The 13,898-nt window shown below is 41.5% G+C and overlaps 1 protein-coding gene across 14 annotated transcripts in view; it reads right to left on the bottom strand.

Annotated features, from left to right (window-relative positions):
* Window positions 1-11,630, bottom strand: part of DYM (dymeclin) — a 210,324-nt gene extending 198,694 nt beyond the window's left edge. For 3 of the 14 annotated variants that reach the window (XM_033511407.1, XM_033511408.1, XM_019005302.2), the window contains exons 1-2: window positions 7,825-7,931; window positions 318-500 (exon numbers count right to left, since the gene is read on the bottom strand). In XM_033511407.1, the coding sequence (XP_033367298.1) occupies window positions 318-500; window positions 7,825-7,874 (233 nt within the window). In that variant the 5' untranslated portion in view covers window positions 7,875-7,931. Of the gene's footprint in view, window positions 1-317; window positions 501-1,493; window positions 1,580-7,824; window positions 7,936-11,509 lie in introns of those variants that run through there. The other 11 variants (XM_033511409.1, XM_015653515.2, XM_033511405.1 and 8 more) reach the window with 10 other exon arrangements.
* Window positions 11,631-13,898: the final 2,268 nt, after the last annotated feature.

Genomic DNA, 13,898 nt, shown 5'->3' with positions numbered 1-13,898 from the left:
CAACCCAAATGCTATACAGAGGAAAAGAAAGCTTCCTAAAACAACAAGGAAAAAAGTTCTCCCCCAAAACTATGGACTCTGTTTCTGATCCTTACCAGGAGAATGAATAGCAATTACAGCTATTATGAAGAAGAAAGAAACCCACAGGAATGGCAGAGGTGGTGGAAAACACTTCCAAACTTAGAAATAACAGTCTATTTTACACAGGCACTTATTCCTCTGCTACCTAAAATAGCATTAACTAACGTAACCATTGCTTTCAGACTGGTCACTTCTTTAAACATGTTATCAAAGCCAGCTCTTCAACACCCTCTTACCTGTTTGTTGGAGTAGTGAAGCTAAAAGACAGAAGCTGATTCCAGAATGGGTCATTCTCAGAGATGGGCTCTGATCCTGACAGTTTCTGTAAGTACTCATTTTCTGGAAGCTCACTGATGCTGCTGCTATTTGCTCCCATTTTCTTTATTTGGCAAATGAAGGGTCCTTCTAAATTTTCATTCCTTTGAGGAAACAAAAAGAAGAAAAATATTTTAAGTCTTTTGCACAAAGAAGGAATATGCAGACCTTGAGTTAGCCACCAGTAAAGCTTTAGAAAGTAGCTTTTTTGAAAAAGCTCCTTGAAAAATTACTGAGATGTAGAAATCAGGCACTCAGGAATATATTAGAAAGATTTCCTTTCAGCAAACTGGACAACATCTTTGATCAAGAAAGATACAAGTTTCTGTGCTATTGCTTCAGTCATCATCTCATTTTAATAAATTATACTCAGCAAGAACACTGCAGCACAGTTTTATCAGTAACAAGGCTGCTAGCAGTGGGGAAAACTACATAGAATTCACAATTTTAATGGGGGTGTCAATTGCTGACATACTATTCAGCAATGTGTTTTCAAACTGAACATGTACAGATAGAAAATTACTCCTTCTGTAAAGATGCAGGTAATTCCTGTGTGCCACCAATGATCTACACCTTTAAAGTTCCTGCCTTTCCAGAGTAAGCACAGCTCTTATCATGCTGTTATCAAGCAAGCAAAGGTACTACTGACCATACATGAATCTCCTGACCTGTGTAAAATAATGTGGTTCCTTCCAGACAACTACTTCAATGGGAATACGCCATAAAATGAACTCATCAAAAATACAACTGCTTTTTGATGGAACACTGCAGAAGCTGGCACTCCAAACCCTCTTACTAGATGTGTTGTACTTGATCTGTATGAAGAATGAGAAGCTTTAAATTCTTCATGCTGTTTCTCATCTTTATGAAGTATTTAATTAAAGAAAGAGAACTACCACAATGCTATTGACTGTGTGTCACAGTCATTGACCTCACATCTTTCCAGGGCATCAACTTCAATAAACTTCCACCTTTTGATGGAAAATACAAAAATACAAAATAATTGTGACTGATAGGTTTAAAAGTTTGTATGAAAAAAAGGCACCCCCATCAAGATAAAAGTGTTGTGGAATATTTACTGTAACCTAAACACTCACTCCTGAGCTGGCATAAGACATAAGAACAGGCACAGCTGTATCAGAAGATGTAAGCTACCACCCAGCAGGAACTTTTCCCTTGGTTTCTAAAAAGAAACAGATACAAAGTATCAGATACAAGATATAAAACACAAGAATCACTATGGTACCAATAAGCTCAAACTCATTACCTTCCTGAAGCAATTACTTTCAGAAAAGACACTTCTAATAGCAGTTAATATTAACAAAGAACTGTGTAAATATGAAGCAAGCTTACTAAAAACAAACAAGAGACGCAACAAAAAGCTGCAACCTTAGCAGCCATAGTGGAAGTTCTCTGAAAAATTCATATTTGAGATTTAGAGCAACTGCACAGTTCCCAAATCTGTCAAAACAACAAAGACAGCACAGTCATAGAGCAGAATATAAAATATATGAAGTAATGAAGAGACCTTCAAAATGTGAAATCCTACCCAAAAAAAAAAAAAAAAAAGGTTAATTGGTGATTATTTTCTAAATTAGTTTCTAAATTTTATTTGTAGGAGATTCTACAGGCACAGACACCTTGTACAGGACCAGGTTGCTCCAAGCCCTCTCAAGCCTGATGTGTTTGCAACATGTCCAACTACTGCAAAAGCCAACAATGATTCTGTTGGCTCTGGACCTATATTTTTGACTCAAGCCCTGTCCCTGTGCCTTTAAATGACTTAAAGGCCCTACATTTAAACCTTTATTTCTTGGAGGAAAGACAAGTCTAGTCTCTGTCTGTTTCAAGTTCCCATTCTCTGCTCATGTTTTCCAGCTCACTTGCTCCAAGACAAACAACTAATGGTGAAGAGAACCAAGAGGCAGCTCGAGTCCTGCCCTCAAATCCCTCCACCTTCACCTGGAACTCTTTGAGTTCTCCATACCAGAGCACTGACAAAAAACTGACTGCCCAAAATTCTTAGCCTGTTCTCCTACGATGAGTCACCATATCCTCTATTTACGAGCTACTCTTACAGCTCCCTGCAGCTCCCAAAGCCCCCCACATTTATACCACTTTCCCAGAAATATGACAGCAGCTAGAACAGGTTTCATGCTAATTCTTGAAAAGGAGTCATGCTTGCTTTCCAAATTTCCTATGGAATGACAACAGATTCGATACCATTAAGACAAAATCTAAAACCAAGAAGGCTTTAACAGCAAGTCCTAGCAAAATTTTATTGTCTGTTTTCAGTCAGTGTGAAATCACTGTGGCCAAAAATATGCCCAGTCCCACGGCTACAGCCACTCTCCCAAGCTACATGACAAGCTATGGAGCCCTTTTTGAGCCCTACAGCCCTGATGCCCAGCTGGCTCCTTCCAAACTGCAGAGAAAATGTTTCACTCCTCAGACCTTCCCCAAAGCAACAGAAAAATAAGGCACTGGCTGATTATTTTCTTCTCTAAATGAAAAAAAAAATCATGTCATCCAGACCTGTCAAAATAGTCCACCTGCTAATTTGAGATTTAAATACCTGATAGTAGTTTGCAGATAAGGGGACTTGGCGAGCTTTGACTTCCACTCATTCAAGAGCCAACAAATCTTGGAACAATCAAACAAACACATTTTTTCTCTCTCTTATACCCCAGGTGGCCTCTTTCCTCTCCTAAGTACGTTACACTCACTACACCCGTCTGAAGTAAAAATCTCAGCAAGTTCTACTGATCCTTCCCATAGATGACTACTGTTACAGACACACAAAGCTAACTCCTTCCATCAGGAAGTTGTGTTATCTCAAAACTTGATGAAGTGCTCTGCAATGACTTCATGATGCAGCCTAAGCACCTTCAGCTCCTACAATCTAACCACAGACCCTGCTTTACATAAAACAAGACATTTCTGAGGAACTCCAGCCATCAATTGACCAAGGAAACAAGTCTTTCCTTCAGAGTTCATGATTATCCTACAGGAAAAATGCCTAAAAATAATTGAAAATAGAAAAAACCCACAACGTTTAATTTCCAGGCATTTTAACAACAGTAACAGATTAACCCCAATGCTTTAACTTAGCTGATTACATGCTAGTCATGATCTCCAAGACATTCCTGAGACAGCTGCTATTAAATAATATTAAATGGCAGTTACCACCTTAAATCATTTTCAGACATGCTATCAAATGTTTCTTTAAGAAACAGCTGCTTTTAGCTGAAAAGATCATTCAAATAAAATATGTAATAGCTTAAATGTCCACACTGCTTTTGATTAAGAGGCACTGCCTCTGTGCCTGTATGCTGGTTAAGACAGAAGAGGTTCAAGTCCTTGTCAATACTTGGAACACATTTATTTATGACAGTATGCTTTAAGCAGTATTTAAAACATTTATTTATTTATCCACAATTTCTCCTACACTTTTGCAAAAGACAAGGTTAAACAGCTTCTGCTTCCTCACATGCTGAAGTGGGACAGCCCCAAGAAATACCGAATTACAGGAAATTCCCTTTCACTCCAGGAAAGTCAGTCCTTACTCTAGCAGTAAATTACCAATGAAATCTAATTTCCTCCTCCTTGAAGTACACTAAATAAATAAATGCATGGTTCATTAAAATAAGATTTTACAAAAAGCCAATCTACTTACTTGCCACATCCCGTACCAAAAAAAAAAACCCCAAACAAACCAGACACAACCTATTAGCAACTCATTTAGTTTAACTCAGTATTATTACACCCCCAAAGAATCATAACCCAGTCTACAAGTCTCATTCTCTATTAAATCCAGCATCTGTTTAGTCCCAGAACTTGGCTCCATGATGAAGCAGTAGAGGCTTTAGAGCCACACAAGGGAGTTTGTTTTGTACATCAGGACTCATTCCAACCTTAAATTACTAGGGATAGGTTTAAATCCCACTTTTACTGTATCTTCTAGAAGAGTTTAGTATTAATTATTAACAAGGCTTACAAGAATATATTTTTTCCTCTGAAAGAAAGTTAAAAGCAAGTCAGCAATACATAGATGCCATATATGAGCTCCTGAGAATAATTCAAGGTACAGAAGTGTGCGGTTGACCTTGGGAAAAAACTTCTCAAATTCTGTATATCTTCTATTTAAGTAATTTTAGACAAGTAATTAAGAGCTCCATTCAGGATTGTATCTCCTACTGGTCTCACAACTTAATTGCTAATGCTGGAATTTTATCTGTCCAGTACAGCCAGCTGCCCCCTTCCAAAACTGTGCTTGCCAAGATGACTGCAGACATCTTGAATAATATAGGTTACATATAGCTGTGGGATTTTTTTTTAATGACTGCTTTAAAGTGTTAAGAATTTGAGATAGTCATGCACATGATATTACAATGTCATCTGAGATCTGGTCGCTAGGCTGAGTCTTTAACACAACCACATGAAAATTCTGAAAACATTTTAAAACCTAACAAAAATTTCATTTCTATACATAGCAGGACTCTCGTTACCTTTAGAGTCTGCAGCTTTATAAACTTAAGCAACTGGAAATCCTTTTCCTTCTAAGCAAAGCAGCCACAATCACTATAAAGATGACAACATGAGATGTAATGCTACTCATTCAGTATTACCAAAGCACTGCACTGAGGTTTTTGGCTGATTCCTATTGGTATCCAAGAACTGCAGGTTTCAGACCTTCTTTCACCATGAGACATTAAAGCATCCCACAAAATCCTAACATAAATCTTACCACAGAGTTATGAGACTGCTACAACATATTTACACATAATTTTCCATAAAACAGACAACAAAGAAGTTAGATTAACAGTATGTATTGTTCAGCTACAGTATTTGAATTTTACTGTCTGCACAATGTATTTGAATTCTGACTATTCACTCATGTTACAGTAATATTTCATAAATTCATAGAATGGTTTGAGTTAGAAAGGACCTTTAAAGGACATCCCATCCCAACCCTGTCAAGGGCAGGGACATCTTCCACTATCCCAGGTTGCTCCAAACCACATCCAACCTGGCCTGGAACACTTCCACAGATAGGGCAGCCGCAATTTCTCTGAGCAACGCTGCAGCTTTTCAGGCATGTTAAGTGTTTATTTACTTGCACTGCCTGGGAAATTGTTTTGGGGAAGTTTTGGTGCTATTATAAAGGCTAGGGAAAAAACCCCCAAGAAATGACATTTTAGCTTTCTACAAAGACAAAAAGCAGTTACGCAAATATTTCATACTTGGAGATCATTCACAAATTTTCGTACAAAGAGGTACAAAACTGTAAGAATTTTGGTCTTACCAATTTAATTGGTAAGATTCTGCTAAGCAAAACTAATTATGCAGAAATACCCAGCAGTAACAATTCATGGCAGTAAAAGGGATCTTCAGGTAAAAAATCTTTACAACCCTCAGATTTTAGGAATTTTTGCTGTTTGAAATCAGAGAAGAATATTGAAATAGTCTTTCTTTTTAAAGCATGTTAATGAGTCAGAATATTCCAGCTACAACTTAATGCTTAGCAATCTTCAAACACTATCAAACCACTATTTAAAATTCATCTCCTCTGATACTCCAGTTAGCCACAACCAAGCAGCCTGGGAGATTTGTGAATGGAATAAGTGCATCCTTCGTGACCAATTAAGAAAGTTTCCTACTGTTTTTAAGTTAATGAGTTATGCAGAAACAACTGTTTCTGATCACTTTACTTTACACTGATTTGTAATTTTCCTCCCCTTTTCTACTGCCTTTTTTGCAACCCCTCCTTTCACTCCTTTCTTCAGTTCCCCTTATGCACCCCTTTTACATGCTGAAAATGTTCAGACACATATCAAATCCCCCCTCCCCAGGAAAAAACTCACCAAAACCACAAAAAACACAGTTTTGTGAGAAGTAGCAGATAGGCAAGCTGCTTTTGTAAAAAACACAGGTACTCTTTTAGAGAACCTGGTCGACCATGACGGGGTCTATCTTTGCAGCTTGGGGGCCAATACCATCTCTCATAGCTTTCTAGATAATTCTGTGGTTTTCCTCTACCCACTATTTTTCAGACACTGCCAAGTCTGATGTCAAGTAGTACTGTCACTGGCTATCTCGATACAACCCTCTAACCTACCTTTGCAGCTGCCCAAGCACACTAACTGTTCACCAGGTACCAAAACACCTTCCTGCAAAGCTCAGTACATCAGGACAGAAGCACTTCTGGATGGCAGTATGAAATGCAACAGAATTATGAAGTGGTCCTCACAATGCCTAAAAACAAGAACAATACCAAAAAAAAACCATCTTGAAGTCTTTAGGCAGCTCTCAGCATAAATTATCTGACTTGCTCACTGTTTACTCAGCTGGATGAACAAACACAGCATCTCTTTGGTTCTCCTGCTCCATTCTAGTGCCTTCCCCTTCCACAGTAAAGAACCTGAACTGAGCAGCAGTGCAGTGATATAACTTTGGCCCTTCTGGGTTCCACCGAAGCCTTAAGAGCCTTGCACGTAGCAGAAGTGATTAATCTTGATAGATTTACTGCAGGCAAAGAAGGCCTCTCACAGGGAAGGCAAGCAGCTGAAAAAACGAGTGATGATGCTGTGTTTTCAGCTCTGGTTCCCTTTCCACAACATTTTCGTGGGAGTCAGTCATCAATAAAAGCCTAATTCTGAAGAGCACAATCTGCTTCCTTCATGTCCCACCTACGGGACAGTTGTTCTGCTCACAACTGAAAGGGATTTTTCAAAACCTTCATGATGAGGCAGAGCACTTCAAGCAGAAGAATTCGGATGTGAGTGAGCCCGGATGCTGTGGTGCTTCCCCAAGCTGCTCAACAAGGGATGCTATTGTCTTTGACAGCTCACCCTACACAGTTTGTCACATTCTAATAAAGTGTTCTGAAAGGAGATGACAGAAAAATGAAAACCTAAATTCCATGAATCAGACTGAGATGTCCTGGTTGTGTTTCTCAGCACCATCTCAGGAAAATAATATATTTTCATACGCTCTATAATCTCTTAACTTCCATGCTACTGGTGATCCACTGTTAATTTCTGATCACAAAATCTAATAATTTTGATAAGCAGATGCTCACTTACTAATCTCAATATACCTTACTTTGAGTGAACTACTAGTCACCCTCAGAGATAGTCTTCAAAGCTGTCTCCTGAACTGGAATTACAGACTCACAGGAGGTCAAAAACAACCTTGCTCAAATTGATCTTCTCTAAAGTTATAAGAGATCAAAAATAATTTACACAAAGATGCCGTTCCAACCTTTTGTCTCACAAGACAAACTTCTGATACAGAGTGCTCTAAAAAAATATTAAATGTTATGTGATGGACCAAACACCAATAAGCAAATCAATGCTTGTGGCAACCTAAACCCCAAAATTATACTATTTCCAGCCAACATGGATTGGCCTTTCCATTAGCACATACCCATTAGCGACACAACTAATCTGCATGTCCTCTATCCCCTCAGTCACCATGATCTGTCAGAGCAGGGCTGTAGTTCCATGTCAAACCTCTTGAGGAAGCTTTTGCTGAATCCTGCATGTAAAACACCTTCCTGTTAAGAAGTTCAGAGAGCTCCTATTTAACTTTTACAGTTAAATAAGCATTTATAGAATTTAAAGACCTCTTTGTCCAGTTTACAAAGCAATTTATGCAACAAAACGTATCTCTAGTCCATTAATACAAAATCCCACAAGATCAATTAGGGAGTCTTCAATTTCATTCATTTCTAGTGCTGGCAGTTACACTCCCATACTAAAACATGATACTTGTGGCCAAATCTCCCTGAAGCTCAAAAGCCTCTCTACATATAAAATTTATCAAGAGTTTAAATTTAAAGCTACAAAAACTATAAAGATCACTTTTCTGTTGAAATTCCTATGTAATAAGTTATGAAATAAGTACTGCACGAAGCCTACCAATCTGAGAGCAAAATGACAACATCAATTTTACAAACATCTCCTGTCACAGAGGGGAGGAGAGGTGGTGTGGAGGCAATTATGAAAAAATTTAATCATGAAAAAAGGTACTTCTATCCTTACTCTTACATTCCAACACCCCAAGAAAAGGTCAGCACTCAAACACAGCTACTGTTTTTTGGAGTACATGCGGAAACAAATTCTTTAATCCAATTAGCAAACACTGTCAGAAGAGAAGAAGGCTGGGTCAAGCACACCTTGTAATTTCTGTGTAAAAGGCTCTACACCTGTTACAAAACTACTACAGGTAAATAACACATTTTTCAAAGTTTCAAGAAGTGAAAATTCAAATACTATCTCCGCTCTCTGCAATGGGCAGGTATTTCTGTAAAGGTTTTGTTTGCTCTCATCAGTGAGGTTCCTGCTGCCAGCCAGGACAGGTGTGCTGGAACTATAAAATGAGAACAACAAACGGAACTTTAAACAAGAATATCAAAGGGATATGGAGCTTAAAAAAAAGACAAATCAAGAATATGCACAACTCATACTGAGACCTACCTTCACAGATTAAAAACATAGCACATCAGAACCGACACTGCTGGTTTGATTATATCTTCTTCCAGTGGCCAAAAAGAGACTTTTGTTACTATAAATAAGGCAGTGGTTTTCAAAAACAGTTTTACACCAACTCCCTGATAATCTGTGATAAATTATAGTGTTGGAAATTTTGTTCAATATGAGAATGCTTTGATTACTTTGCCCCTTCCCTCTATTTTTCAAAAAAACCCCTCAGTATACCTTCCTAAAAAATCAATTTCTAGTAATTCATTGTTTCTGTCATAATTGAGATGGACAGATGAGTTGGATATGACACAAGTCAGACTAAACCTAGCCTGATTTAATAAATCAAGCAGCTCCTATATGGAACAAATGTTAAGATCACTGTTATACACAAGCATTTCCCCCCTATTTCACTATCAGACATAAGTAACACTTGCCTAAAGCCCAAAGTAATGTTTCAAAAAGATAATTCAAACACCATTTAAGCTTCAAAAAGATGCTCAGATGTTCATTAAAAGGTCTGCATTTCTTTCAGTATTGGTATACATTGCTATATTTCAAAGCTTATACAACTATTTTGGTATCTGTGCTCTTCGACATTTGGGCATTAACCATTCTTTTGCAACATGATTCTTTCTATCTGTTTTTGAAGTTTCTGACAGCTGAAGACCTAACTACAGCATAGAAAAGCATGTTATGCAGAAATCTGCTCTGTATGTGTACTAATTTTATGTTATATTACATATCATGATTTATATTACCTATCTTCAGGATCTACTGCAAATTAAATTATACTTCCCAGAGTGTGGGATTACTTCAAGGTGCAATAGACTTTCTACAGAGAATACACTTTGAAAAATACTGTTAAAAACATTAATCATCTACTATGGCACCAGTTCAGCAGCTATCAAACAGGATTTCTTGCTTTTACTGACTTTTGTCAGTCATCAGCATGTTAAAAACATCTTAAAAACACAGCATGTCAGAAAATACCAGAAGGCAGGCTTGGATTAGATATTGGGAAGGAATTGCTGGCTGGGAGGGTGGGAAGGCCCTGGCACAGGGTGCTCAGAGCAGCTGGGGTTGACCCTGGATCCCTGCAGTGTCCAAGGCCAGGCTGGACAGGGCTTGGAGCAGTCTGGGACAGTGGAAAGTGTCCCTGCCTATGGCAGGGGGTAGCACTGCATGACTCTTAAGGGCCTTTCCCACCCAAACTAGTCTGGGATTGTATGATCTCAGAATCTTCCTGTTAAACTGATAAAATCACTAGAAGGAAGCACCAGATCCATCTGAGTTTGGCAGTAATTTGCTATAAGTACTTTTTTACTGATTTAGCAGGAAATACGAAGGATTAGAAACTCTACTGGCAAAACATCAGCACAGGACTGTAAGAGGAGGAGCTGAGGACTCTTCAGCCAGGTGACAGCGCTGAGCTGGGTCCATCATCCCCCTGGCTGTCCATGGGCCTCTGCTGATGCAGCAGCAGTGGAAAGAGAAAACAGCCCATGGAAATGACAGCAGGAGGCCCTCCCAAACTCCTGGCAATCTAAGGAGCAGTGGCAATTTTCTAGTCTACCCAGCTGGAGCACCTTGAACGTTTTTCAGTTGGAATTGACACAACATGGGATTACACAACCCTGCGTTAGGACACGGGACCCAACCATTCAGAAGCCTCTTTCCACTCCCCTGCACTCCAAAAGTGATCCATGATGGAAATATCAACAGCTTACTTACTTCTACAAATGCCTACAATGATTAGAACTTCGCCCAGCACGTTATCCTTCGGCACAGGAAAGGGAAAAATCAGATTACAGCCCCACAAACTCCCTACACCCAGCACAGAAGATTAAAAAGAACAAATAAATAAACAAACAGTGTTTGGCATGAAGACATATGAGGTAATACAAAACCTGGCAACTAAGGTGAGATACCAATTCAATTTTAAAATAAAATATGCTTCACTTTTGATAAATATGTTCAAAAGTATGAAAACAATGTGGTAGGAGTGAGGAGGGAGAGTGAGCCCCAGCAGATCTGAGATGCTGCAGAGGAATAGAAAAGCCTCTGCTTCCCAAGAACAGGATGGAAAATAAATCAGTTTCCCATCTAACCATTAACAATAAATATCATTAAGAGCACATAAAAAAAATACGGGTATAAATCTCTGGCTTTCCAGTCCTGGGCGCATTTAAGGGGACACAGGGGCATCCCAGGGACCCTGAGGGATCACAGGATCCCTGTACAGGATAACGAGACACAGGTACCTTCTGGGAACCCTGTCACGAATTCCTGGATCCCTAAGGGACACAAGGACATCAAGGGGACCCAGGGAGAGATCGATTCCTGGATCCCGAAGGGACACAGGTACAACCCGGGAACCCTGTGAGGGATCCCTGGAGATGCCCCAGCCCGGCCGAGGACACGGCGGGTGCCGGTGCCCCGGCAACACTCCGCAGCGCTGGTGTCGAATTACGCAAGGCATCCCTCCATCTATCGCGACACAGGCCCGCGCCACGAGGGGACGGTGACGTCGGGACAACGGGGGGATCTCGGGGGCCCCTTTCGGAGCCGCCGACCGCCGCGTCCACCCGTTGCCTGCCGCTCGAAAGCTCCGCCGAGGCCACGCTTACCGTCCGTACCCTGGGCCCGAAGTCGGTGGTGGGGACGGTGGCGGGGTGCTTCGGCCGGTGCCTCTCCCGGGTCCCCTCACGGCCCCTCACGGTCCCCGCCCGCCTCCACGTCGCCGGCGCGGCCCCGCTGCGCGTGCGCCGAGCCAGCGCGGAGCGGTGCGCGGGGCACCACGGGAATTGCAGTTCGTGACGGGCGGGGCGGCCATGACACCTCCCGTGTCCTGGGCTGATTCCCCAGCGTGGGCAGCAGGGGAGGGGGGATTGTGCCCCTGTGTTGAGGTGAGACCCCACCTGCAGAGCTGCCCCAGCCCTGGGCAACACCAGCACAAGGACGTGGAGCTGCTGGAGCCAGCCCAGAGGAGGCCACGAAGCTGCTGCCAGGGCTGGAGCCCCTCTGCTCTGGAGCCAGGCTGGGAGAGCTGGGGCTGCTCCCCTGCACAAGAGAAGGCTCCAGGGAGAGCTGAGAGCCCCTGGCAGGGCCTAAAGGGGCTCCAGGAGAGCTGCCCAGGGACTGGGGACAAGGCCTGCAGGGACAGCACCCCAGGCAATGGCTTCCCAGTGCCAGAGGGCAGGCCCAGCTGGGATATTGGGAAGGAATTGCTGGCTGGGAGGGTGGGCAGGCCCTGGCACAGGGTGCCCAGAGCAGCTGGGGCTGCCCCTGGATCCCTGCAGTGTCCAAGGCCAGGCTGGACAGGGCTTGCAGCAGCCTGGGACACTGGAAGCTGTCCCTGTCCATGGCAGGGGGTGGGATTGGATGATGTTAAGGTCCCTTCCAACCCAAACTGTTCTGGGAATATTTTGATTATCTACTCTACATCCCACATTTTCAGTGGGACATGAGGTAAGCCCAAATGGGACCAACAGTGAATGTCTGAGGGTGGGACGATTACCAGGCCCTTGTGCTGCTTTAAATCATTGCTTCTCCAAGGGTAACCTCTAAAGTGTGTTTTGTGCCATCAACAGCAGGTTCCAAGGGCTCATTAAAAGGCAAACCCTTTCCACTGTAGTTCTGAGTTTATTCCCACATTCCATGTGGTGTGTGACAGCAAATCCCCAGGCAGGCTCTCACAGGTCCCTGGGCTGAGCATGCCAACAGCAGGTCTGCAAACAGCATGGGTGGGGTGTAACCCTGGGTAAACACTGCCACGCACAGCAACAGTCCTGTTCTGGGTCTTGGCCTGGTGTTCACACAGAGCTTGATGGTGTAATACATGGAGTTGATTCGTCCTAACTAAATTGTAACTGTTATTAAAGTTATTATAAGAAGCTATCAAAAGAATCAGTGTTAGAAGGCAGATGCACCCCTTTACAGATGTTACATGTTAAAACTGAGGTACAGGATGTAGTTTGGAAGATAAGTGATGTCCCAAGATGGAAATGGCCTTGAGATGGACAAAATTAGAATGACTTTAGGCATTGGGCCTAAAAACCAGTATATATAAGACTAATTAGTAGTGTTACAAAACACAGCACTTTGTACACACACACAAACCTGTGAGGCCATCAAAAGAACAACGAGGAAGAAGAGAAACCTTCACCAAAAAACCACCAAAAGAAGACTGAAGACCCTCTAACAACAAGTGAAGCATATGCCATGAAGAATAGTGACGTAAAGTAAGAAAAATCAGAAATAGGAGGAAACTTATGGGAAACATTAATGAATATGTATAAGCACACAGTATGTAAGTTTAGCTTGAAGTGCTTTGTTTTGTACATGAGGCAGGGTGGGAAGCCTCCGTACCCCGGTCAGTTTTGTACGTGAGGTGGTGTGAGAAGCCCTCCCTGTACCCCAGTCGGTTTTGCTTATGCTTTAATCATACTTAATTACTGGCAAATTATATATATAAATTGTAATTTTTACTAAATTGTATTCTTTTACTATACTGTATTTTTTTATACCAAATTACTATTTAATTTGCTAAATTGTATTAATTTTTAATTAAACTTTTTAACTCAAAAGACCTAGTTGTCAAAATTCTAATTTCATTTATAATAACGGGAATGGCTACGGCCACAGAGGTGCTGCATGGTCAACAGCACAGCTAAGAAACACTCTGTGCCCAAAGGAAAGGTTTGTCTGGAGCAATCCCCATGCTAAAAACAAGCATGTGGATGTACAAACACGTCTATTTCACAACATGTCAATTTATGTTTCACTGTGGTGCCAAGGCCAGGCTGGACAGGGCTTGGAGCAATCTGGGACAGTGGAAGGTGTCCCTGCCCATGGCAGGGGTGGCACTGGATGAGATTTAAACCCCATCCAACCCAAACCATTCTACAATTCTAAAACAACAGTGAAAGAAAGATACAGCACTACTACTAAAAGCATTTCTAACACAAAAGAATCACCATGGCAAACATGGCCCTCTGGACCTTTTCAATTAAATTA

This window comes from Parus major, chromosome Z (assembly GCF_001522545.3).
Source record: "Parus major isolate Abel chromosome Z, Parus_major1.1, whole genome shotgun sequence".
NCBI lineage: Eukaryota > Metazoa > Chordata > Aves > Passeriformes > Paridae > Parus > Parus major.
This window is presented reverse-complemented; position numbering and strand designations above follow the sequence as displayed.